The 25,562-nt window shown below is 42.1% G+C and overlaps 2 protein-coding genes across 6 annotated transcripts in view; one reads left to right on the forward strand and one right to left on the reverse strand.

Annotated features, from left to right (window-relative positions):
* Window positions 1-5,023, forward strand: part of synrg (synergin, gamma) — a 37,408-nt gene extending 32,385 nt beyond the window's left edge. For all 4 annotated transcript variants that reach the window (XM_084558300.1, XM_084558302.1, XM_084558301.1 and 1 more), the window contains one exon: window positions 3,968-5,023. In XM_084558300.1, the coding sequence (XP_084414426.1) occupies window positions 3,968-4,099 (132 nt within the window). In that variant the 3' untranslated portion in view covers window positions 4,100-5,023. The remainder of the gene's footprint in view (window positions 1-3,967) is intronic.
* A 7,257-nt stretch (window positions 5,024-12,280) lies between these two features.
* dusp14 (dual specificity phosphatase 14) lies at window positions 12,281-19,747 on the reverse strand. 2 transcript variants are annotated; one of them, XM_084559543.1, is made up of 2 exons: window positions 19,528-19,747; window positions 12,281-13,804 (listed from the first exon to the last, which is right to left on the reverse strand). In XM_084559543.1, the coding sequence occupies exon 2, from the start codon at window positions 13,702-13,704 to the stop codon at window positions 13,069-13,071; it is 636 nt and encodes a 211-aa protein (XP_084415669.1). In that variant the 5' UTR covers window positions 13,705-13,804; window positions 19,528-19,747; the 3' UTR covers window positions 12,281-13,068. The 2 variants fall into 2 exon arrangements, with proteins under 2 accessions (XP_084415669.1, XP_084415670.1); XM_084559544.1 differs by lacking the exon at window positions 19,528-19,747 and adding an exon at window positions 19,013-19,142.
* Window positions 19,748-25,562: the final 5,815 nt, after the last annotated feature.

A 25,562-nucleotide genomic window follows, 5' to 3' on the forward strand; every position in this document is an offset into this window, starting at 1 on the left:
GTGACTGGGGCACCGAAACGCAGCCTCCGAAACGCATTATCTGCCGCAAAACTCGTTAATTTCACCAATATTTTGTTATCGTACACTAGTGCTATTCCCCAATGAGTCCAGAGTTACCTATTATCATCATCCAGGGTCTGTATATTTGACCTACAGACCCTGGATGATGTCTTCTGACCTGGTTGATGTCATCTCTGAGCGCCGCGCACACCCACGACATTCAGCTTGTTTACGTGTAATTTCCTACTGCTATGGTTCGTCCACAACCTCAGAATCAGAAAAATATTTAGCCATGTTGCAAAAAAACTAGCACAAAACTAGTAGGTCAATCTACAGACCCCGGATGATGATAACCGGTAACTCGCGTACAATAACAAAATATTGGTGAAATGAACAAGTTTCGCGGCAGATAATGCGTTCCAGTGCCCCATTCACTCCCACTATATGGATATACGCAGATCTAAATATCTCCTGAAGGAGCACGAATTACACAAAAGTCATATGGGTGAATAAATGATCATATTTTATGCCAGAAATAAGGTCCAGGTTGTAAAAAAAACAAAAAAAAAACAGTAGTTCCCCTTTAAATCTGAGCTAGCACGACGTCTAAAGAGTGAAAGATTGGGAATTTAATGAGAGTGAGTTCTTCAAAATAAAGAAATCTTTTCATCATTTGAGTCTCGGCTTGTTGTCAGAGCAGCTGATAATCGCCCAGCCCAGATAATAACCTATATTTTAAAGGCATTTAATCTATTTTCAACATATAAATACAACAGGATCCGCTGGACAGATTTCACACAGATTCACAAGTGAGGCGCCGTCGCAGTAATAGCGGCTTGTCTGCTGCTTCCACCTACAAACCAGATTCATCTATTAACTTTAATAGCGGACAAACAGTGAGAAAGCGCTCTGATCTCACACTGTGAGCATACTAAACACAGGCTGAAATCTTCAATCAATATTTTAGATCACAATCTCTTGAATTCAGAGATAGAAGACCTGTGTAGGAGCCCTGAGGGTTACGACTTTCATGTTTGTGAATGTTTTTTTCTCCTCATTCTGAGCACACTTCGCTCTGGGCAATCTCATGAATACGTCTCACCTGTCTGGCTGCTCTTCTGCTTTCAGGCATTGACTAGAGACAGTGACAGGAGGTTCAGGGTAATTATGCCTCATTTCTTTTTAACTCATATGAAAGCATTAGCCGGTACAGAAAAGCAGTGTTTGCAGTCAATGTAGATTTTTTTTTCCTTTCATCCGAGCAGATAGTGAGCCCAGTCTGAATGCCTAACATTTACATGCAGCTACAAAGGTCAGGAGAATTAGTAGAGTTTTTATCTTGACAGCTCCAGCTTGAATGCCCTCGTTGTCGCTTCAGAGCAGAGTTACCAGCGTCTCCCTGTCTGAACGGCCTCCGTCTGGTTAACACAGGCGATACTAGCCTACAGGTGAAATCCTCAGAGAAGCTGGAGGGTTGTAGAAGGAAATACTTTATAATGAAAGGAGGAGGAGGAGGAGGTGGTGGAGGTATTACACTGTGACCACCTTTTTATTTTGCCTCCTCCCACGTTTCTAGCTTCGGCGGTCCTAAGTGCAGGGTTTGTGGAAACAAGTAGGCCAGGGCACAAAGAGCTCTGAAAGGAAATCGCTCTGCTCGGGAAATAAGAGCGCGTAAGAAAAAGCGAAGGGTGGAAACGTGTCATTCAGTCTGCGCTAGAAAGCCCTTCATCCAGCAGAGCATCTGTGCCGCAGACTGCATTCGGGGCAGGTGGAGATGTGTTCAACTTTAATGGTGTGTTGTGGTGTTTTTTTATTATTATTTTATTTTTGTGTGTGTGTATGCAGTCGTTGCTTTTTTGCATGCATCTCCCCTCTGCTTCTGTGTGGGAGGCTATGATTCACTGCACATGACTCATTCCTTTCTCCCGGCTTCAGCTCCATTTATTTCACCAGGGATGCAAACTCCTAAACTGCACATCACACACATTAGCATCTCCTGATTGCACACTCGGTGCTACAGCTGTGCCCAGTGAAAATGTAAACCCGCATCGCGGCAACTCGTGCGGAGATCAGATCGCCACGTTTTGTTTTCTGAAGCGGCGCGAACAGGCACAAAATCAGATCACATTATGAAGTGAATGTTTTGGCTGTGGGGATAGTTAGAAGAGATTTAGATTTTTTGGCAGTGACGGTGATGGATGGAGCTACTTCATATCCTCACCCTGTGTGAAACAATGGTACATCAGCATGTGGTTGTAGTCGTTTTTAGTAGATTATTACACCTTCATAAACACAGATAATAACATATCCTCAGCTTTTTTGTTGTTGTTCCACCTTGCAATTATTTTAGATCATTTTCAGATCACTAACTTCTTTTTTTTTTTTTTTGCTCGTAAATTTATTCCCGCTGGCAGAGCTTCCCCGTGTACCATAAACGCTGCAGACATGGCTTCATCTGATTAGACGCAGCCTCAAAGCTAAACTTGTCTTCACGCCTCGATGCTTGACTGTCTTGATTCAGATAAATCAGAACGCGCAAAGATGTTTTTCATTGTTCAGATTGAAACATCGCTATCTGTATTCCCGAGTCTTGCACACCGTCTTTTCACTGTCTTAAGAAACACACTGTACTTGTATTTATCATAACACGAAGCATCCTTTGGTTCAATTCAAACACAACAACTCGCCGCTGTGGCTCCTACACTGCAGATAGAAGTGTGTGCCTATTAGAAGTAGTATTTATATGATTTGGTGTTTTTATGACAGTATAGTTTGATGCAGGTCATTTTAAACAGCTTTGACTTTGTCCCAGTAGGTGTGGCATGCCTTGCAGACCAATGTGCATAAAAGTCCTTTTCTTGCCAGAGGCGGCTTTTGTCCTGCCCAACTCTGCTGCAGGGTCACCTACATTAAAGCTGAACAGTACTGCTTTAAAAAAAAAAGACATGAATCACACTCTTAATTAACATTTATTCATCTTTCCGGTTGAATGTTACTGTGGTTCTATGAGTCAGTCAGAATTTTTACCCTCCCCCTTCGTTTTTTTAGAAACTAGGAGTGGCACAAAAAAACACAACCTCTCTGCACCTCTACTGAACAACATGATTCTCAAACAACTTGTTGGACATTTGATTTTGAGTCTTTCTGAGTCTGGCAACTTTTTGTCTGATTCCAGATGATGAATTTGGCGACCGGACCGAACAAGATGCTGTAATAGAGTTCTCTGATTGGCTGTTCAGTTTAGAGAAAGAGATGGAGGAGAGAAACAGAAGTGTGCCTTCATCTTCATCTCAGCATTAAAATAATCAAATATATTATAGTTTATAATACCAGGGTGGTGTGGTGGTTAGCACTGATGCCTCACAGCAAGAAGGTTCTGGGTTTGAATCCATCGGCCGACTGGGTCCTTTCTGTGTCGAGTTTGCACGTTCTCCCTGTGTCTGCGTGGGTTCTCTCCAGGTACTCCGGCTTCCTCCCACCGTCCAAAGACATGCTCCTTAGGTTAATTGGTGATTCTAAATTGGCCGTAGGTGTGAGCTTGAATAGCTCTCTGTGTTAGCCCAGTGACAGCTGGGATAAGCTCCAGTCCCGCAACCGTCCACCGGACAAGCGGCTACAGAACATGAATGAGTATCAGAGTGTACGTAGACTGTTGGTTGTAGTCTTTGCGCTGTGTTCAAGTGGAACTTTTTGGACGTGTGGTTGCGTTGCTGGTCTGTTTGGTCTGAACCTTATTAGGCATCCCCATCTGGAGATAATTGCAGTCTGACCTAATCACGCTTTATATTCATCTGCTGTCATCCGTTCTTACTCTATTATATAGACAGTTTGATGTGATTTCACAGAGTCTTTTTATCACTGTAATCATAAGACACGTTTCTTCCTTCATGTCTCTGATTCCTCCTCTGCCTCCTCAGCCTATGTGAGGTCCAGGTCTCTTAATTTTTTCACCCTTTCACCCGAACAGGCGTTCAACTCGGAGACGGACAATTTCAAACTGCTGTATGGAGGCCACCAGTACCACGCCAGCTGTGCCAATTTCTGGATTAACTGTGTGGAGCCCAAACCCCCGGGCCTCATCCTGCCTGACCTGCTCTGAGCTGCCATGGTAACGGGGCACGGGCTAATTAACATCAAACAGGCGGAGCGGCCGGCCGCCTCAAACTGAGAGAAGGACGTTTAAAGTCACTGGATCCCTCTCTATTTATTTTTTATCCTCAAATCTCCCCGTCTGTGAACTCTGTCTCTCACGTGCAGATCATTTCTCTGAACATTTACAATCGATGCTGTCATTGTTACACTTCTGCTCGTCCATTAAAACGTAGGTCATATTTAAATCTATTACTAATGCTGCTAGATTTCTACTGATTGTCACTGCAGAATTAAGCCGATATTATCAAATAGTCACTGATCAGCGAGTCATGTTTAAATTATTAGGTGTGCAATATCATTCATTAAATACACTGGCTGAGGACGCTGGTAAACATACTGAGTTTTTAATGACTTTTGCTGCTTTGCTTCATTTTTTTCCTGAATTTTATTAATGACTCCCTTTGTTCCCGTAATAATTCTACTTGAAATATATTTGTGCGTCAGGTCTGTTTGATGAATCTGCGGTTGTCATGGTTTTAGTATATTTTAAAAAATCTTTCATCCCTACTCTGCTAGACGGCAGGTGTCCCTCTTTTTATCCATTGTGTTCAATTAACTGCTTTGAATGTCTTTTGCACTGCTTGGGGGGGGAAACCTAAAAACCTCTTGGGGTATTTAAATAGTATTTTATTTGTATTTCGGGGAAGGAGGGGTGCAAGTTTGGAACTTGAAGGGAACCATGTTAACGGTTGTGTTTTATTTTTGTTTTTTGTTTTTTTTCGTCTTGGTGCCGTGTGCAGAGTTGAATGTTTGGAAGAAATTAACTAAAATTACGGCAGCATTATCTGTATATTACAGTGACGTGCTGTAGCATTGTAATTATCACCAACTGTAATGTGAATGTCATGTAAATAAATGTGTGTGCATAAGTTCTAAGTGTCACAGGTTATTGCATACGTCAAAGTTTTTGAAGTTTAAGGCAATAAAACCATAGACATTTTGATGTATATGATTTATTGATCTCTGCTAAACCAAACATCTAATGATATTTTAGCACCTTTAACAAAGCAGAGCAAACCTCTGAAAACCTGAAAGATTAAGCTACTACAAGCCATCTGATGGCGCCTTGTAGTCCAACACTGTTGCATCTCCTCCGTTGCACCACTCGTTAGCTTTCTTCATTGTTAGCCTTGTGGCCTTAAATGCTAAAGCAACTGTTCACATCTTCCTCTGACATAACGACAAGGTCATAACTTCCATATGAATGCAGCAAAATGCACCAAAAAAAAATCACAAGAACAAGAAAACAATCCAAAAAGCAGCTCCGCACATTGCTTCTAGTTAAGGCTAGCTTTTGAAACCAACCTAGCTAAGCCCAATTTACACGTTTCATGGAAAAGATTAATTAATTAACCAGTTTTCTGAAAAAAACAATTGAGACTGTTTTTTTTTTTAACCGACTATAGTTTTAGCATTTAGCTACTGCTGGTAAAATTAGCGAGCAACTGTTGCTATTGTAGCTTAATAAAAGCCTCCATTAAAAATAAGAAATTAGATGTGAAAAGGCTGCATTTTATACCCAATATAATTAGTGTTAATTAGTGTCCTCTGGTAATTACTTTTCTTGCTAAGCTAAACTAACCGCCTTCCTAGAGTTGTCTTTTTCACTGATCACACACGTTATGAGGGTGTTTATTTTCTCTAGGTAAGAAACTAATACTTCTTAAAATATGAAACTAGTCATTTAACACACTTGAAACTATTTATTGTTTTTGTGTGTGCCATAAACAGTATTAGAGTTGTTGTTTTTTGTAAGTATCCAGCGTGAACTTCTCTTCAAGTTCGAGCATATTTCCGCCTTGAAATGAGATGGTCATTTAATTCATGCCGCCTCCTGATCTTATTCTGCCTCATTTTCCTGCGATGATGCTTCTTCCAAATGCATGAATGTCGCTGCACCTTCTCCCTCCGTCATTTCACTCAATAATGTACTTTCTCTCGGGCCAGAGAGGCCTCGTCTCCATCACTTTGGGACTGAGTGGAATAAATTCTCCTCTGACAAACCTGCCGGGCCGTTGCTGGGCGGTTAAAGCTCAGCCAATCAAATGAGAAAGTCTAGGGGCTCCGTGAAACCAGTCTCATTATCCTTCTCACACTCTTCAGGTGTGTTCGCCAACATCCATTTTATCTCTCGCCTTCCCCCTAATTTATTTCCTGCAGAAAATGAATTCCTCTCCTTCTCACGGCGAACACCGGGATTACAGAAAATTACAAACGCTGAAATCAATTACTGAATAAGGCCGTGTAATTCAAAATGCAGCCCGTCTCTCCCCTTCGCTCCCCTTCCTCCCCCCTCGCCATCATCTGCATGCCTATTGTCTGCGATGCCTCACTGAAACGATCACTCTGCCAGAGATGTGAGATTGTGAGATATTTCATGGCCATAGTCTTTTATATTATTGATACAAACAGCTGCCTTTGTAACTTCAACTAATTGCCATCATCCTCATAAACAGATGTGCTTCCTCCTTTAATTTCTTTTCGCAGCATTTTCACTGATTTAAAAAAGCATCAAGCAGCTGTTTTCATGTTCAGAGGATTAGATCGCGTTGACAGAAGAAGAAAGGCTTAGAAATATTAAATCTGTCATTGATGTGTACTTCAAAACTAATTACATTATATTTGAAGCCAACGGTGATGATTGACAACAAGCAGAAAACCAAGAAATTACAGCTGAAACTGTCAGTCATCACAAAATTTACCCGCTATTAGATATTCAATGGGACTATATCAAGCAAAACATTCACAGATCCTTGCCTCTCAAATGTGAATGTTTTTCCTCTTGGACATAATAGTAAACTAATTATATTTGGGCCATTTGGTTGGACATTACACAGTATTTTGGTCTTCAACAGGCATTTTCATACATTTTGGAAACTAGCTGATTATTGAAAAAATTTATGTAAATGCCTAAATCAAAGTTATTTTTAGCTAAAACCGGATACCATCCTTGATAATTTATGCTGCACCACCTAATTTGACATTGACATTTAAGCTAGGCTAGTCTACTGCCATTGTTTTCCGATTATTTCAGTCTTATGTGGTAAAATAAATTAAATTTCTCACATTCTGGAGCTTCCAACGTGATCACTGATAGAAAACAAGTCACAATTAGCTAGCTAGCTGCGCTAACAGACTACTTAGCTAAATGTGTGAAAGCTACGCAAGCTAGAAAACAATCAATGAATGAATTCTAAAAGAATTTTCTCTCAAAAACATAAAAATAGAGTAATTCTTAGCTAAAATAATACATACTCTCGTCTTTGTTTGGACCATTTAATGTTTATTGGACCATTTAAAAGATACCTAAGCTAGGCTAGTTAGCTTTTAGCATGATTACATTTTATTTTTCTCTGTTGATTACATTTAGTCTTATTTCATAGTACACTGAATTTCCTTCAAATCTGAAGCATAAAAGGTGATCAGTGATGTAAAACAGGTCAAGGACAAGTCAACAACTTTTAAGTAGAAGTTAATTGAACTTTAACAAAACTGGCAACAGAGCAGTGATGAGAAGTAGGCTACGCTCTAGTTTTTAATAATGTTTTGAAATCTTATGGAAAATTTGACATGACATCTGGTAGAATAAAACACCTGGGCTGTGGTTTTTATTCAGTTATACTCAGATAAAAGTATTTTGGAATTTATCACAAAATAATACAAATTTGGATTTACAGCTGAAGGATGATGCATGTGGGACTAACATATTTTAGCCTTACTACAGTTTTCTCACTGGATGTTGTGGACAATAAAATTATGGAATACAATTATCTCTTAATACTTGCTCTCTCCGGTCGACCATTAGCTAAAAAGGCAAACATTTAAGCCGATTTATGATGCCTCAGATTCCCCAGGACACAAATATTAGTCACTGTAACTGTTGAGATGTTAAGCGCAAATTAAATCCAGCTTCGTGGCTCGTAGTCCTCTGCCTCAGTGTCCCTCCTATCCATCAGTTCGGACAGCTGAGGCTTTTAAGACGAAAGACAGATGACTCACTGTTATGCCACAGAGACAACACGCTCATTCAGCCGCTCGCTGAGGAAGAATCACTTGTTTCATGACTAACCAAAACTCTCCTACTGCGCTTCAGATGATCCTCTTTTCGACTACGAGACTGTTATGGTTCCTTTATATAACTCCTTCAATCCCACATTTTCATCACCATTACACGAAGCACCAACAGCATTTAAATCTGCCCTCTGGGACTGTTATTGAGGTTTTCAGGAGCTGCAGGCAGCAATGAAGGCATCATTCTCCATGTGGTTTTGAGAGTAAAAAAAAAAACAAAAAAAGCATACCATGAATCACATCCAGCAGCTAAAGCATATGTTGCTGTGTGGCTAAATCAGGTTGTCGAATTATAACTATAACGAGGGTGTCAAGCCTGAAATTGAAGCAGCATGTTTTTATTAATGATGGCCGTGTGCGAATGGCCTTGTTAAAATGGAAATGCGGGATTTACAACTTACTGATACATGAGTGGCGCCGTAGCTCATGCTGATTATAGTGAATCATTAAAGGATAAATAATGTGGAGCCGTGGTTCAGTAATTCACTGCAGCTACAGCAAGTTCACAATTGCTTTGAAACATTCACAAGATCAAAGCCACAATTTCAGAAATACTAATTCCTGGCGTGGTGGTTAGCATTGATGCGTCACAGCAAGAAGGTTCTGGGTTTGAACCTTTCTGTGTGGAGTTTGCATGTTCTCCCTGTGTCTGCATGGGTTCTCTCCAGGTTCTCCAGCTTTCTCCCACCATCCAAAGACATGGTCGTTAGGTTAATTGGTGATTCTAAATTGGCCGTAGGTGTGAGTGTGAATGGTTGTCTGTCTCTTTGTGTTAGCCCTGCGATAGACTAGAGACCTGTCCAGGGTGTACCCCGCCTCTCGCCCAATGACAGATAGGATAGGCTCCAGCCCCCCCGTGACCCTTCACTGGACAAGTGGTTACAGAAAATGAATGAAGATCTTGTGACAATACATTGTTCTGCTGGGAAACTTTTGGACCTGGCATTCATGTTGATGTTACTTAGACATGTACCACCCACCTAGACCAGACCAGGCACCCCCACCCCATAGCAATGACACTCCTTGATGGCAGCAGCCATCCCCAGCAGGATGGACACACACAAAAACAGTTTAGGAACAACTCAAAAAAACATGAAAAACAGCACAAGGTGTTGACCTGGCCTCCAAATTCACTAGATCCCAAACTGATCAAGTATCTGTGGGATGATCCACAGAGACCCCTCCCCTCAACCCATAGGACCCAAAGGCCCCCGACTAACAACATTGTGTTGCCAGACATCACAGGACACCCTCAGAAGGAGGCCCACGTCCATTCTCTGATGAGTCTCCACAAGGGAGACCTACACAATATTAGGAAGGTGGTCATAATGTTATGTCTGATGGATGAATCTTTGAGCAGTCTTTACCAGTATATTATATTGATTAAGATTAATTACACTGTACGAAGAAGTCTGATTTATTGGCAATCTATAAATTACGACTCGGAAGTTGACGTGAATGCTGTTGGAAACTTTTAGCCTCCAATGAAACAATATTTTGAGCTAAATCCCAATGCTACACATGCTAACGTACTCACAATAACAATGCTAATATGTTAACGTTTACCATGTTCACCATCTTAAGCCCTATTCACATTAGAGATGCCGACGTTCAATGAATGCTACAATGCTAGTAATTTATCTCTGCTGTATATAAGGGAAAGTTTTACTCTTCAACAAATTCAGAAACTGATTAATTGGTTGACGGAGTTCAATTAAACAAATCTCAATTTTCAAAGGCAATTTTTTAAATAATTTCTCTTGTTGACATCTTCACATGCAAGATCATTAGCCTAGCTGAGCCAACACATTAGCCAAACATTAGCTGCTTTCTCCTCATCAAGTTTGGATTAAACTGCGATTTCTGGCTAAAACTAGCAGCTTGACGATGCCATATTGTGCATTTTCCATTAATTTCCAACAGTTTATGAATTAAACTTTAAATAATCACACTCAAACAACAAATTAAACTATCATAAAAAAAAAATAAAATAAAATAAATTCTATGAGCACACAGCAGTTTGTTGCAGCTCACCAGCATCTGATGTTGAGTTGCTGTCGTCTGGACGTCATCTCCAGAAACTTCATCAGTGCTCTCCGTTCTGCATGGTCTGCACGGCTGGAGCCTGACCTGCTCCGGTGCGCAGGATGATGCAAACGGCTCTGCTTACTGCTTTAATGATAGATGATAATATGCTGCTGCTGATGAAGGATGTGTTTACTTTTAGCACTTGACTATACCCTGGAAACCATGTGCATCTACACACATTAGGAGGCAGGGGGAGGACAGACCTTACAAAAAAAAAAAAAAAGAAACGAAAAATATGCATTTTTATTCTGGGAGAAATAGTGTGTGCAGTGTATAATTTGGAGCCATCAGTTGAGCATCTCGGTGGTGTTCGGCCTGTCATCAGACGGGCCTCGTCTCTGTGGGTAATGGAATTCATTGTGGCGACCACTCCAGAGGTACCTCACTAGTGTGGGCGCAAGACAAATGGCGCTCATCAATATCTGCCTGCTGCTCTGTAAGCACAGCAAATGAAAATGAATGACAGAACGCTTCTTTGACATCTGAACACGTCTCTTGGGGAGGGGATGTTCTGTGAAGAATGAACATCAAGAGGCCTTTGGAGGAGGAAACGCTGCAGCCTGCTCATGTGAAAACATCCCAGAGACGTCGGCAGTCGTCTGCTGTCAAGAAAATGTCCTGGTTTCAGTAAAAGCCTGAGTATATTTTATGTGAAATTTGAATGTATTCAGGCATGAAATAACACATTTCTTTGCCTACAATTGCTGTTTTTTTAAACTTTAACATCTCACTTAAAAGCAAATAATTATTTATCCTCTGATCTGTCTGGTCAGCTGATTGAACGACCACACTCATTAGTGATTGCACCGTAGGGGTGAGAGTTAAATAATTAAATAATAATTCAGATTTTTATTGATGCAGAAATTATTTGTTGACAAACTGATGAATTTTTATACTTTTCCTGTTAATTAATCAAAGTTAATTGAAGCAGAATGGTTGCTCACTTGTACCACTGCATTTTTGACCCTGTATAAAGATGGACGACTAAACAGCTCCCTGGAAGTAAAGTCTGGTTGGCTACAGTATAAGTCGTAAACACCATAATTTCCGTTTACGTACTGCAGAAAATGTATTTTTGTGTGTGTGTGTTTTGAAGGCTAATTTAATTGTCTAACATGTTGATTATCATGTGTTAACGCACATTTGTTTTTCATATGCAATTAAAGTACTTACATCGGGTTATTATATTATTATTTACATTTAAAACTGATTTTAAAAAGTGAGATTAATTCGTGTTAATTGTGAGTTAATTATGGAAACTGTATGAGTCTGTATGATGAACTGATGACAATGACGTTTTGATAAACACCCAGGGTCTCTACAGGAGTAGTAGCTAACATGAACCAATCGGGTGAATAAAATCGCTCCTAGCAGCAACATGTTAGTGGTACGTAGGTCCATGAAGATGCATTCACTGCACCCTGTGGAGTTTTTGAGCTATAAAGCATCTTTTTATGAGCAACTCCCTGTTTGGTTTGTCTCCGGTGCAGAGCCCGGCCACATTACTCACGCGCTGATCTACGGGATTTAATTAAAATACTTCAAAGATTTGGAAATGTTGGCACTCAACACACAAGAAAAATGCCTGTGAGAAGAAAATATACTCGGGAAAATGTTCTTAAACCAGCGGGAATCTATATATTGTATTTGTTTTCTGGATAAAGTTTTATTTTATGTGATTATATTGGTGGCACCGCCTTTATGATGGAGTCTATTGATGATTTACTGCAGGTTTTTAGTGCCCACAAACAACAATTTTAGAAATGTGGATGTACAGCAAAGTTTCCCACAGCAGAAAACAGCAGAAGAGGAATTTTTCACCTCTCTGACATTATTATTTAGGAGAGCACTAAACCACAGAAGTCGGCCAGTTTACAGACAGAAATAAAAATGTTTTCTGTGCTGATCTTTTGGCAACCTCACCCGAGTATGTGCACAAACACTGTGGGACAGAAAACAGTCTTCACAGAGCTACAACTTCCCTTGAGGCAGCAGATATTTTTTAATACAGCTTGAGATAGCACTACAATAACATAGTGTGGTCACAGGACGGTCAACCCTGTGTTACACAGGAGCTTTCCCTAAACCTTCACTTTTAGCTTACATCGTCAAAAAGTTAGATATAACAACATCTCTGAATGTTTAAAGTGCGCCTTAAACTTCTTCCTCACTTTTAATACATTCCAGTGAAATTATTTGCCTATATATTGTTTTTCTGTACACTTATCTTTAATGCTACCATAAATTAAGAGCATGCTGCTGCCCTTCACACTAAGGTTACTGCAAAACTGGCACAAAAACCACCACATGACACCACGTCAGGAAAAGAACTTCAGTCACATCACTGTCAGCGGACACTCTCACAGAGCGCTCGTCCTCCACTGGAGCTGAGAAGACAGACCAGGAGATAAGACAGCACCCACATCCACACTCAGAGTTTCATCTTGGTGTCTGACATCAACTGTGGTCCCACCACATCCTCTGGTCCGAAGGATTCTGGGCTTGAAGGCGCCCTGCTCCCACTCAAAGACTAAATGGAGACTGTTTGGACGAACAGCAGCACCATGGAGGGCCAGTGTCCGGTTAAACTCCCTCTTTCCAAACGCACCAATGTTCGTTAAATAAGCTTCACACACATGTACACTCAGGTTTCTCTCTTCGCCTGTCCAGAACAGGCATGAACCTGCAGTCCAGAAGGGCAAAAGGGTTTCGCTTTCCTCCTCGAGTCGTCGCTGTGGACGGTTGGCATGACCTCCATCACAGGCCCCAGTATGGAGCGAGGCTCCTGCGGTCCCTCTCGTAAACATCGGGTATGACCCCGTAGGGCGTCTGCACCATCTTAACAGAGTTTCTACCGAACAGCTTCCTCTCGTACTCGATAAGCTGGCGCCAGAAGCCGCCGTTGGGCCTGATGACGGGGCGGCGGGCTTTGACCCAGGCGTGGGCCTCGGCCAGAGACACGCGGTGGTACTTCATGAGGTACGCCAGGCACAGAGAGGCCGAGCGGCTCACCCCGGCCGCACAGTGCACCAGCACCGCCCCTCGTTTGCGTCCGACACTGTGGATCTTATCGGCCACGCTGTCGAAGTACAAGGAGATGGGGGAGTGGGGCATGTCCGCCAGGGGCACCTTGACGTACTCCATGTGTGGCCAGTTGAAGTTTGGGAGCTCGATGGTGGCGTTGACCACGCAGGTGATGCCTTTTGACAGCAGCAGGCTGCGGTTGGACGCCACGTTCCCTCTGCTGAGGAAGAGGTTGGGGGTGATTTGCGCGATGCCTCCCAGCAGGCTGCCGCTCTCGGGCAGCAGCCTCGGCACGGTGGCGGGCACCATGGAGCTGCGGTGGTGGTGGTGGTGGTGGTTGTGGAAGAAGCCTTGGCTGCGGGAACCCATCGCGGGGCAAAGAAGTGGGCTTCAAGTGGGACGGAAAGTTTTTGTTTATTAAAAAGGCGAAAATCTTCAGGAGCTCAGAGTCATAGCAGCCAGACAGATCCTGAAACACACAGAGAGATTTAAATTAAACACATTTCTATTTCAGTGCAGGCTGGCAAACACTTCAAAGATGAGTAACGTCACTGCTGTTTGCAAACACTACAGAACAAGAGCTAAAATCCTCCGTTTGTGCTGTGACGGTTGTTTCAAGGAAATGTATTTTTTTTTCTTCTGAACAAAACAGTCAAAGAGTCACAGTAGTTCAGAACCGTTTAAAGCACGCCGCTGTGAGGCTGCGACCCGCCGATCCACGGGCTTCACGTTACAATTATATCAAAAGGCTTTCATGAATCCTCCGTGACTCACTCTCTCTCTTTTCTGTGATGTCTCAACATTCAGGTCGAATGGCCTCAGTGCCGCTCACCGAGACGTGCCTCCCTCTGCCATGTGAGCACAGACGCCCTGCAGGCAGACGTTCACCTCATCTCATGTTCATCCATCCAGGCCCCCCTCCCCCCCCCCCACCAGCCCCCTCACACACACAGATTACATCTCGTCTCTCTGGCTACTGCTGCTGTTAATGTCATTTCAGGATCGCACCGAGCAGCGGGGTGGAGAGTGATCATATGTGCTCTATCAAAGTGTTTCTTCTCTGATAGCGCACTTCATTTGAGAACGCAATTTGGAGTTAATCGTTATAATTTAATTTAATGTTTTCTAATAGGACGATCAGAATTACCTTCCTCACTTTCTTTTACAAGCTGAAACATGAACGCGCTGATATATAGAAGATGATATTATGGAAACCTCGGGGTAACGTATATACACTGTGTGATGGAAATATCCTCCTGCGTTAATGCTCACGTTATCAGCGGAGAGCCCACAGCTCCAGGCTCGGCTTCACACACTGCTGCACTCATCGTGCGTCATCCACACCTTGTGCACCGGTCTGAGCCGACAGGTCTTTTTCTCTCGTTTTTTTAAGCTACAGTCTAGTTAACAAGACACACGGGTCAACGGCTTTAACCTGCAGGAAAGAAAACGCCTGCAGACTCCTTCTTATTAATAAAGTTAGGATCAGAAAGATTACAATTACAACTGCAGCTTTGAAAGATAAACTCAAAGGGGTCACATTATTTAAATGATATAAACCAGACTTGCATCTTTACATCTTTTACAAATGTGCTTCTTTGTGATATTACGGTTTGGTGCAAAGGGTCACAACTTTTGATGAGCAAATACGGCTTTGTATTATTTCAAGAAAAACTGAAAGTGGCGGCCTTGGAGATTTCAGTCCTGGCAAATATGGTTTACTACTAAAGGTCACAGATTTCTGTCATTATTTGCCATTCTTTATCGTTCCACAAGCAACTTGTGACTGTGCTCTAATGCTGCACACGACACGAGTCTGTGAGCAGCGGATTAAAAGACGTGCAGCTCTTCATCTAACAGCTCACCATGGCTGCAGCTCTTTCTTGTTCTTTCACTCCCTGAAACATTTATATCAGAAAATGTCACGCTTTGAAGACGCATTTGTGATTAAAGACGGCTGTAAGCTCTAAAACATACTGCATTTACTGTCACTACTTCAAATTTAAAGTCAACGCAGGGTTTTTCCAAATAAAAGCATTAAACGTGGCGCAGAGAGTAGGAAATGCTCGGTTTGCTTCATCAGAAATCTGATAATAATTTATCATCCAGCATTCATATCTAGATCTGTTTATAGAGATTACATAGCTGCTACTTCATGCAACATTTTCACCCAGTTCATGATAATGTAAATATATAAATATTATAATATTTTTATCAGTGGCTCGCCATCATGCCGCCTCTTTCTACAACAGATAGTGACTTAAAAGAGATTTATTCCAATGAAAATCTTTGACTTTAAAGGTGAAAACAAAAGCTGTCAAATATTTATTCTCTGGCTGCCATAAAACAAAAAGTTATAATCCTATTTTTCATTGGTTTTACTGCCTGAAGCCTGCATAAAAACAGGTAAGTCAGTCTCCAGCAGTCCTCACCTCCCCAACGGCTGCTTTGCTTCTTCGTCACCTTCCAACTACACAAGAAAAACCTTCTCCTATCAGTCAGAGCTTTGCCATCTCAGCATGGTCGGCTTCCTCTTGCCAGAAAAAAAAGGATCAATAGCTAAAATAATGCTCTCTCTCCTCCTCTAGAGTCTTCTCTCTCAGTTGCCCGTCACTGTTGTGTACTTTGCCTCAGTAACCGTTGCCGTGAATGTGCTGCTGCTGCAGCTGATTCCACCTTCCTCCACGCCGTCGCCAGCGGTGATGAGACAACACAAACGCAGTGTTTCTCACTACAGAGCAGTCAGCAAATCCCCAATCCCGCGTCGGGAGGAGGTCGCAGGAAACATCAGAGCAGCTCTGAAACGGTATGAATAACTTTTCTGCAGCAGAACTGGATGAATAATGACTACGTGCAAAGAAATACTCGTGTTCCCCCTCGTCCTACGTGAGAGTATCTGGACATTGTGACTTTTTCTTTATTACTTTCATTTATAAGATGAAATGATTGATAGAGCAAAGAATCTGCATATTAAATCATAAAAGAAAGAATGTTTTGATTCACTGTCACAAACACTAAAAGAAAATCACTGTAGTGTTCAATGGGCTTCTGACTGATCAGCTAAACAGGCTTTGACATTGAAAGACTCATTTTCACCTTCCACTAATCTGAAATAGTCAAACATTTTATATATGTCCAACTGATCAATGTGATTCAGGAGATACCGGCTCTGTATGATAGTTTCTAGCTCTTCCTAGCCTCCCAGCTAACAGCAGCTCTTCCAGCTTTTCCTTTTGAGTAACAAACACAGACTACTGCCACCTGCTGGTAGGAGGACTTATTTCCTTTCATGCACGTTAAATGATGGCTCATGAAGTTGCAGAAGGCTCCAGACACAGGGAATGTGAGGCAATGTCACAGTCTCGTCTTTGTTGCTGGTAGTTCTTTGATGTTTTTTTTTTTTGGTTTTTTTTGGATGCTTTGAAAGAGACACTGAAGGACAAACAACTCATACCGTCCTCTCCTTGTCATCCCACAAATGGGGCCACAGTTGCTCTGTCTTTCTTATTTTAGGCTTCGTGGAGGAATTTAAGACTTGGCCTAACTTCACACAGTGTCTCTGCTATCAGGCACAAAAAATAAACGTGTAGCCTGAATGTAACATTATATTATATCATGGTGGTTTAGATTACATCCATCCTTCATTTCTGGGACTATTTTTTACTTTCAGTGATAAAATTCTGATGATATACATAGATGCTGTAGGCAATGCAGGTGCAGCAACAGGTGTCTTGCGACTTTTGGTGAAAGAAAACACTAGAAGAGTCTAGTATGAAGACGAGACAAACCTAAAACTTGTCTCAGACAACTGGATCTGTGCACATCTGTGTTTTGGTATCAAAATTTTGTGCTATGAATCGTGCAATCAGTGGTGAAGGTTAACATTTCTCCAACTGCCTTTACCTTTTTGCCGCCAGGAGAAATCAGGGAGCTATTTGCTAAAATTACAAGTGGAAAGACTAAAACAGGAGCAGACGCCTCTAGCTGACGCAACAATTCACCGAGACAGATAAACTGTGTTTCTGTGGCAACCTACTGACCAACTGTACGCAACAGCCGCAGCCACATCACCAGAGAGATGACGAAGATGAGAGAAGCAAATAATCCCACGGCCCCGTCCAAAGTGCTGATGTACCAGCGCGCCGGGCTTTGCCGAGATTTGCTCCATCCACATAGTTATTTATACCCCAGGCTGCACGGAGCGGAGGAGGGAAAATTATGCGCAGGCTGTCGCCACAGAAACATCTACTGTGTGTTGGAGATACTGCAGCTCACTGTCAATCACATTTACTCTCTGGAGGTTTTATTCTCCAAAGACGTCCAGCAGCATTCCCAGGACAGCGACCGGAGCACATCCTGACTTTTACTTTAGTAAAAATGTAAATGCTCTGGTGTTACAGAAACAGGCTCCCTCTCAATCACCTGCAGAATCTGTCAACAGGTTTAACCTCACAAATCTTCTGAAGCTCCTTTCTCGGTGGAAAGATTCCTCTGGGATCCAGTTCCACCTAAGCTAACACAAATTGGAAACGTGAGCCAGGCGCAGGAAAACTAGAGCGTCAGCCTCGACGACACCAGACCAGACCTGAACTTCCTGACTGACACTCTCAGGCAGCGCGGAATTAAAATGACTGGAATTACTGGAGTCACTGGAATCACTGGAGAAGGCGAGCTATTTATTCAGACTGAGTGATGTCTGGAAGCAGCCAAGCACGACCTCGATAATCATCGGGGGGGAGAATGAGCAGCAACTGCAAGCTTGGTCTTTTAGAGCTCTGACATCTGCAGAGACAAACTGGGCGCAGCTTTACAACAAACTAAAGAAGGATTCTGCAGAAGGAAAGTTCACAAACAGAGGAAGAGATTCCACATTAGGACTGGGTTCAGCTTTGACACCTTATTGTAGCTGCAGCAGCACCCTGGTGCACAGTGTCACACCACGACATGTTGCACAAACACACAAAACACGAGGAACTGAACCGCCTACGTGTCATGTTAGAGAGAACATGTGCAAAAAAAAAAAAAAAAAAACAGAGGGGCAATGCAGACGACTCATCGATCCTCTCAGACGTTTTCACACAAAGGTATCCTGATTCAATTTGGCGTAAAAAGCCAAGTTGTTGCACTTGTCACTACAACGGACACATGAGACAGATAAATGGAGTGAGTCGACTTTTAAACAATGAAAAGAAAATGACACGCTGAGGCAGACTTATCATTATCTTTAATTGGTGCCACAAGCACAGATCCAACACTACGGCTAGAAGATTGTTCAGCAACTGTTCAGATCAGCGATTAAAAGACAAAATTTTAAAACGACATCACCACAAATGTGAGAATTTGCATAATTTCTTTGTCAGTTTTGATCGTAAACCTAAATATCTTTTGGGGTTTTCCGCAAAACATGTAATATTAAGCTTTTATACATAAAATGATCAATAAATGGACAACATAATGGGCAGATTTATCAACGAGGACAACACTAGCCGTGACCACAGAGTGTACAAAAAGGAAATCGTTTTCATTTTGTTTAAATCTAGCTCCATAAAATGTTCGAAATTGCAACTTTTCTTGGTCATTTTTGATTGTAAACTTAAATATCTTTGAATTTCGACCCTTTGTTTGACATTTTATAGACAAAATTATGAATTAATTGAGAGTTAAGTAGCAGACTGACCAGTAATGGCTGCAGACCCCAATGCCTCGTGTTTTTCTGTGTATTTCATTTGTTTTACGTTGTTTAAATTTCTTATTTTACATTTCTAAAGTTAAAATATGTCCTCCTCTTCGTGGAAGCAGCCCCTGTCGTGTCCGTGGGGGCCTCGAGGTGTGAAAACGTGCAGCTGGACGTGAAGTTCAATCATTTATGACGAGGGATCGCTCCTCTGCGCACGCGCTGCTCGTGTACGTGCGCGCGACGCGAGATGTGTGCGCGTTAACAAGTTGGGATGTCGGAGATGGATAATAAGAAGAAAATATAACAAGATCAGATCAAGTGGTTGATTTTTTTTTTTATAGACGGGTGCGCTCGTTTTATCAGTTTCCCTCAGCTTATATCATTAAACTAAAACCTGGAAATAAACCTTAAAATAAACATGTTTAAATATGTCTGTGCTTTGTATGAATTTCTATTAAAAGGAATCTAATGTGAAGCCGACAAACTGCCTCCATCTGGTGCAAAACTCAACTTACCAGTCGACTCTAACCCGGGCAGGGACGGAGGTTTTCAAAGCGCCTGCACCGACGCGGCGCGCACGGATCCGCTGCTTCCACGCATCCACCTCCAGTCAGCGCGATGGTGCGGACGGCCGGGAGGATGGGGAGAGGCCGGGCGGTGGCAAACGAGCCGCGACACACGGCAACATCATGTGAAAGTCAACAGAAATACGAGCCATCCGTGCATCCGCCTGGTTCTACGCTGGCTGGAGCGGCGTGCGCAGGAAAGCGCTGCCTCCGTATGAGGGGTGATCAGTGCCACACTACTGGGGTGGAGGAGGAGGAGGGGGAGGAGGAGGAGGAGAGGAGGAGGGGCATGGCTTACTGAGACTATTCCAGGCTTTTCTATTCGAGCTATTAAAACTTGTCTCACATCTGCAGAGTTGTAAAGTTGCTCCAGGTTCACTGTTCACAACTGGGACGTTATCGACTCAACCTGATCTGATGACCTGCAGTTGTTTTACAAGAATTTACTAAACTAAGGTGACATGTATACAAAGGCACCTTTTATACCTTCACATTTTGTGCTGTTTGGGATGAAAGTTGGATAAAATGTGTAGGTATAAAATAATAAATGTCTGATCTAACATTTCACAATATTTCTTCATTTCATTTTCTTCAAATTTAGAACGATATCACCACAAAACATGTAATATGAAGCCTTTATACACAAAATTATCTATAAATTACGGTGGCCCTGAAGGTCAAAACACAACGACATTTCACAAAACACAACGACATTTCAGATTACAGAAAGTGTAGGGACAACACTTCTTGTTTCTGACTGGACAGAACCCGACAGTGTAACGTCATTTCCTGTTTCTACTTTGCTGTGTCCGTGCATGAGTTTTAAACCGCGTTGGAAAGAATGGAGGACAAGATGGCATTAATAGAGGAATATTCTGAAAGAGGACATAATGTCATTCTTGGTATGCTTTCAACCCATCATGACATTAACATGTCCCTCTGAACCCCGAAAGCATGGCTGAAGGAGCTAAGACTAAGAAGATGGCCCAACTACGTTCTCATCGTGCGTCCACTCGGCCTCTTTAAATAATGCCAATGTCTTTCCGCAAGACATGCAGAAATTTGACAACGACTCATACTTCTTTCCACAATGCGGACAGTTCATGTTGTCTGCTTTCAAAGCGCATCACAGTGTCTACACTTACGCAGCGGACCATTCACAAAGCGTAATTTATTGACTGGCAGCAAAACAACCAATCACATCAGCTTATATTTTAGCACAGGTTCTGTCCAGTCAGAAACAAGAAGTGTTGTCCCTACCCTTTCCGTAATCTGAAATGTTGTTGTGTTTTGACCTTCAGGCCCACCGTAGTAACTGGACAACGTAACAGGTAGATTTATCAATAAGGAGAACACTTGCCATGACCACAGACCTAAGACTGTACAAACAGGAAATTGTTTTCATTTCTTGTCTAAATCTACATCCGTAAAATGCTTGAAATTGCAATTTCCTTGGTCATTTTTTATTGTAAACTTAAATTTTGACCCTTTTTGACATTTTATAGACCGAATTATGAATTAATTGAGAGTTAAACATCAATCACAATATAACTTTTTTCTGACACTTTCTTGAACAACTGGTTGTTTTGTTGCCTGATTGTTTCTCTCCCTCCTGTAAACTCATCACCTGATTTTTACCCCACTTATGGCAAACATGTTCAGAAACAATGGATTTATTTATTCCAACCAGAAACGGTTTACACCACCCCTCTAAATCTGATCAGACCTGTTCTGACCCGATGGGAGAATTACTTGGAAGAGGGGACAGTCAGATTTGGGGTCCAAGGCCAACAAGTCAGAAAGAATTTCATTTCAAATCCAGGCTAGACACGTACACGTACACGTTTCCTAACAGATGATCACAATCAGTAGGAAAACAAACCAAATCAGTGAAGCGGTTCAAATGCACAAGAGTGAGCAAACTGTGCCAATTTCTAAGCTAACAACTCTTATATGGGGAAGGGGGAGGATTAAGGAGGGGTCAAAGAGTTCAAGTCTGGACCCTAAATGTCCCATCGAATCAGAAAACGACATGAAACGACACAGAACTCAAAAATAAAATCTCACTTTTCTTCATCCACCTCTGGCGCCACCTCTCCTTCTCCCCTTGTGGATTTTCCGGCACAGACATATCGGCACTGTAGCCAGAGTTTGTTTGCTGCCTTTTCAAAATATTGGATAGATCTACTATTCTACAGCTCAGTGCTAAAGTTCACCATTCGTTTCACAATGTGACACGCCTCGAAACCCACACAGACCACAAATCTGTTTTTTATTAGAGGCATCCAGCACAGTTTGGCATTCAGTAAACTTACACTGTTGTTGTTGTTGCTAAAGTCGCCTCAAGGCAGCTCCCACATTATTACAAGATATAATTCCTAATCCCAGGCTTTTCTACTGGAAACAGATTTTTCTGATGTGTGTTTTTTTCTGGGTAAATAAGTTTGAATAAGCCTTAAGACTGAGACACAGCAGCGTTGGGTAAACAAAATGTCCCCTTGTTTATTTATTTCCTGCAGCTTCCAGAAAAGAAACCTTGGCTTGGTGCAGCAATACATTTCAGCGTAATCCAGCAATGCATGAGAAAGTTAAATCAGTTTCAGTGGATTTCTGCTGGAAATAATGGAGAAATAAATCAAGACTTCAGACTCATTAGTCAAACCCTGCGTCATTTACATAACAAAGTGATCCCAGTCCAAGCTTAACTCTCAGAACGATGCTCAAATTCTTTGTTTACCACAAAGTTTTTGAATTGATTCGCACATGAAAACATTTGAAGATTTTCAGTTTAGATTTTAGCCCTATGTGACGATGTTATGTCAGTTCGTCAGACAGGACTCCTCTGGTCGCTCATGAGATCCATCTCAAGACTAAAAACCCCGTCCACATATCCACTGATTCACTTGTCGTCTGCCCCTTCATCCTAGTGGACATTCCAGGCTGTTTCCAACAAAAACGAGCACAAGCAAAAACCTCAGTATGGCTGCCGAGGTGCAGACACACAGTTTGGCAGGTCCTGTTTGTTCTGAGGTCCTGAGAAAAAGACCTTACATTCTGCTATCAATGTGCTCGTCTATTATCCGTGTGACTTTTTATCTTCTGCTGAGTACAACATGTCCAAGAAAAAGGGACAATCTAACCCTGTATCCAGCTATTCACAGGAGTACTGGACTATGGCCATGCCAAGCCACCCCCGGGTAAACCAGAACAGTCTGTTACAAGTAGACCATTCCTGGGCGTTTTTAATCTCTTGCTTATACTGCTATTGGCTGGTGATGTTGAACTAAACCCTGGTCCTCAATCGGTAAACACAAATTTCCTGGATGCTTTACAATCACACCTAACTGGATTAAAACTGGGCCTACAGCTAGCTGGGCTGCATCCACACCAGCCTTGGCTACAACTATCTATTGTCCTGTCCCACGTCTTATCATGTTTTTGTGTTATACCTGCCTGGGGACTGTGGATGCAAATTAGCATTGTTGCTATAATCCGGCATATTCACGTCTATATAGATGTTCATTCATGTGCACTGTTCCTACCAAATAAATACATAAATAAAATAAATAAAAATGCTGCAAATGAATAGATTATATAGCCAGCGCTTCTTGAAACATCTGGGAAACTCTGTCAATCGCTCTCTGTATTTGACAATACAATGAACAGCTTGCCAACTCCATCTGACTTCACTTGACGCTCCAAGACCATGATCTGCACGGTGGATTTAATGGTAGGAACCAAAGTCGTAGATGGTGTCTTTCTTGCAGGAAACGTCTGGGAAACTCTGTCAATCAATTAAATGTATAAGTTGCTCTGAATGGTCGCCTCCTCAAAGTTTAGTTTGGACTAACTTGCTCACTGTACATTTAACATAACTAATGAACAAGTTTCCTCCTTTTTAGTTGAGTTGAATATTAAAGCAAAGTACTTCATATGAACAGTGACACATATATAAGTAGAGTGGCCCGTACGGGGATCGAACCCGCGACCTTGGCGTTATTAGCACCACGCTCTAACCAGCTGAGCTAACCGGCCACTTACTCAAGCACATTTAGCTCGACACACAACCGTCAACACGATCAAAGCCACAGCCTCTGTATGGACCCAGAACCTTTGCCCAGGGAGTTTCTCACATAACTCCCATTACTTAGATGCATCCTGCAGGTAAACACCAGGGCCACAAACAAATACGATGTTAAACTCATGGGAAATCTGACGTTTATATGAAGTCAAGTCCGACACCAAAGCTTGGAAACCAAAAATGCTGCAAAACATAAATCAGATTCATCGATAATAATTAACTAATTTATCTCCAGATCATCAAACACATACAGTCAAACACGGCTTACTGTGCTGCATTACTATTAGCAAACATTAGCATTACTATTTAAAGTATAATCCTATGAATATGAATCTTTGTGGTTTTATTTGAAGACAGTTTGTAGTGTGTAGGGAGAGAATCAGCTTCGGCACTCAGAGGCAGGTGTTGCGACCGCGCGTCTCTCTGCCTGGCATCAGTCACTCCTCATACATCAGCAGTGGGAGGATCAAGCGCCTCCCTGAGCACAATGCTGAAAACTATTGGTGGGATCCAAACAAACAAACCTCTTGTCTGCTACTAGAATCATCAAAGCCTCGACTGAAGTCTAGTTTTGAGGGCTTTGGCGGACTCTGACCGAACAAAAGACGTTTATGTTTTCCTCAAACTGCCTCTGTCTGTAACATCAAATTCAAACAGACTTCATCCATATAAAACCACATTCTTTAACAGTCAACGTGTTGTTTAGTCATTAAAGTACTTTTACTCTCTATATAATATGATTATAGCTACTTAAAGACTCAAAGGATGATTCTAGCCGGTTTCATCCAGGCGTATTTCCAGACGGAGATCCACATGTAAAGCGATTCACTTGTCGCCCATCACTTTGTAGATGACAGTTTGTCGCTAGAGGATGTTTCAGACTCAGGTTGCCTTGGAAACCCTGTTGTATATTTCCTTTCTCAAATAGTTTCCAGTCAAACAAGCGGAGCTTAAAAATACAGCTCTCTGTTTGAAGAGAAAGGAGAATTTGGTAAAAAAAGAACTTAAGACATGAACCGTGTTTTCTTGAAGTGAAATGTTTAGGGAACTCGGTATCGGTCACTTCTCCAAAGATTAATTTTTTCCAGGCCGTTCCGGGCAACTAATTTATGTGTTTGCTTTAGGTCAGACTTAAACAATATTCAAAAAGGAGAGCTACAGAGAGCTAGTTCATTTCACATGACATTTTAGCAACACATCATTTCCTCAATCTCTGCAACTAGCAGCAAGCAAACCAGGTTGAGATAAAACAGTTGTCTTTTAAAATAGCCCTTGTAGATCCTGTCTTTTTAGCCACCTTGCCTACATTTAAACTCCACACAGTAAAAGGAAACCATTAGAGACTGCAGCTTTAAATTCAACACCCCTGCTTGTACTGTATATGTTATGTTTGCTGATTTGACTCTGCAGCTTCTTCTTCCTCTTTGCACCTTGCAGTGCTCAGACAGCTGCACCATACACGTCGTGCAGCGGCTTGACGCGCAACTTTTTATTTGAATGCCTGCAGAGATGCTTGTGATCATGTTGCAGGTCTCGAACTTATAAAAAACCCAGAGAGCAGAGTCAGAGGTGCAGCAAACAACGTAAGGACACAGCGGCTCAGGCAATATGTTTCCACTCCAGCATGCCGCAGACTCACGCGCATTACCAATTTAAATGTGGCCTTGGCATAGTGGGCTACAGGCGGACGTGGAAAACCAACACGCTGCACTGTTCTCCGGGTCTGTTATTTCAAATCTCATTATGCCCTGCCTGGAAGAAACAGCTTTCACCATCTACGGCCTCAACTTGGAGACCTTGGAGACTGCAGCTGCATCTGCACAGGGGCTTTCTGCGCTTTTGTGAACACATCCGTGTGCAAAACCATAATTAGACCTGCCTTCCAAAGTCAATCCTATTTCAA

Source organism: Chelon labrosus (assembly GCF_963514085.1).
Source record: "Chelon labrosus genome assembly, chromosome: 13".
Lineage (NCBI taxonomy): Eukaryota > Metazoa > Chordata > Actinopteri > Mugiliformes > Mugilidae > Chelon > Chelon labrosus.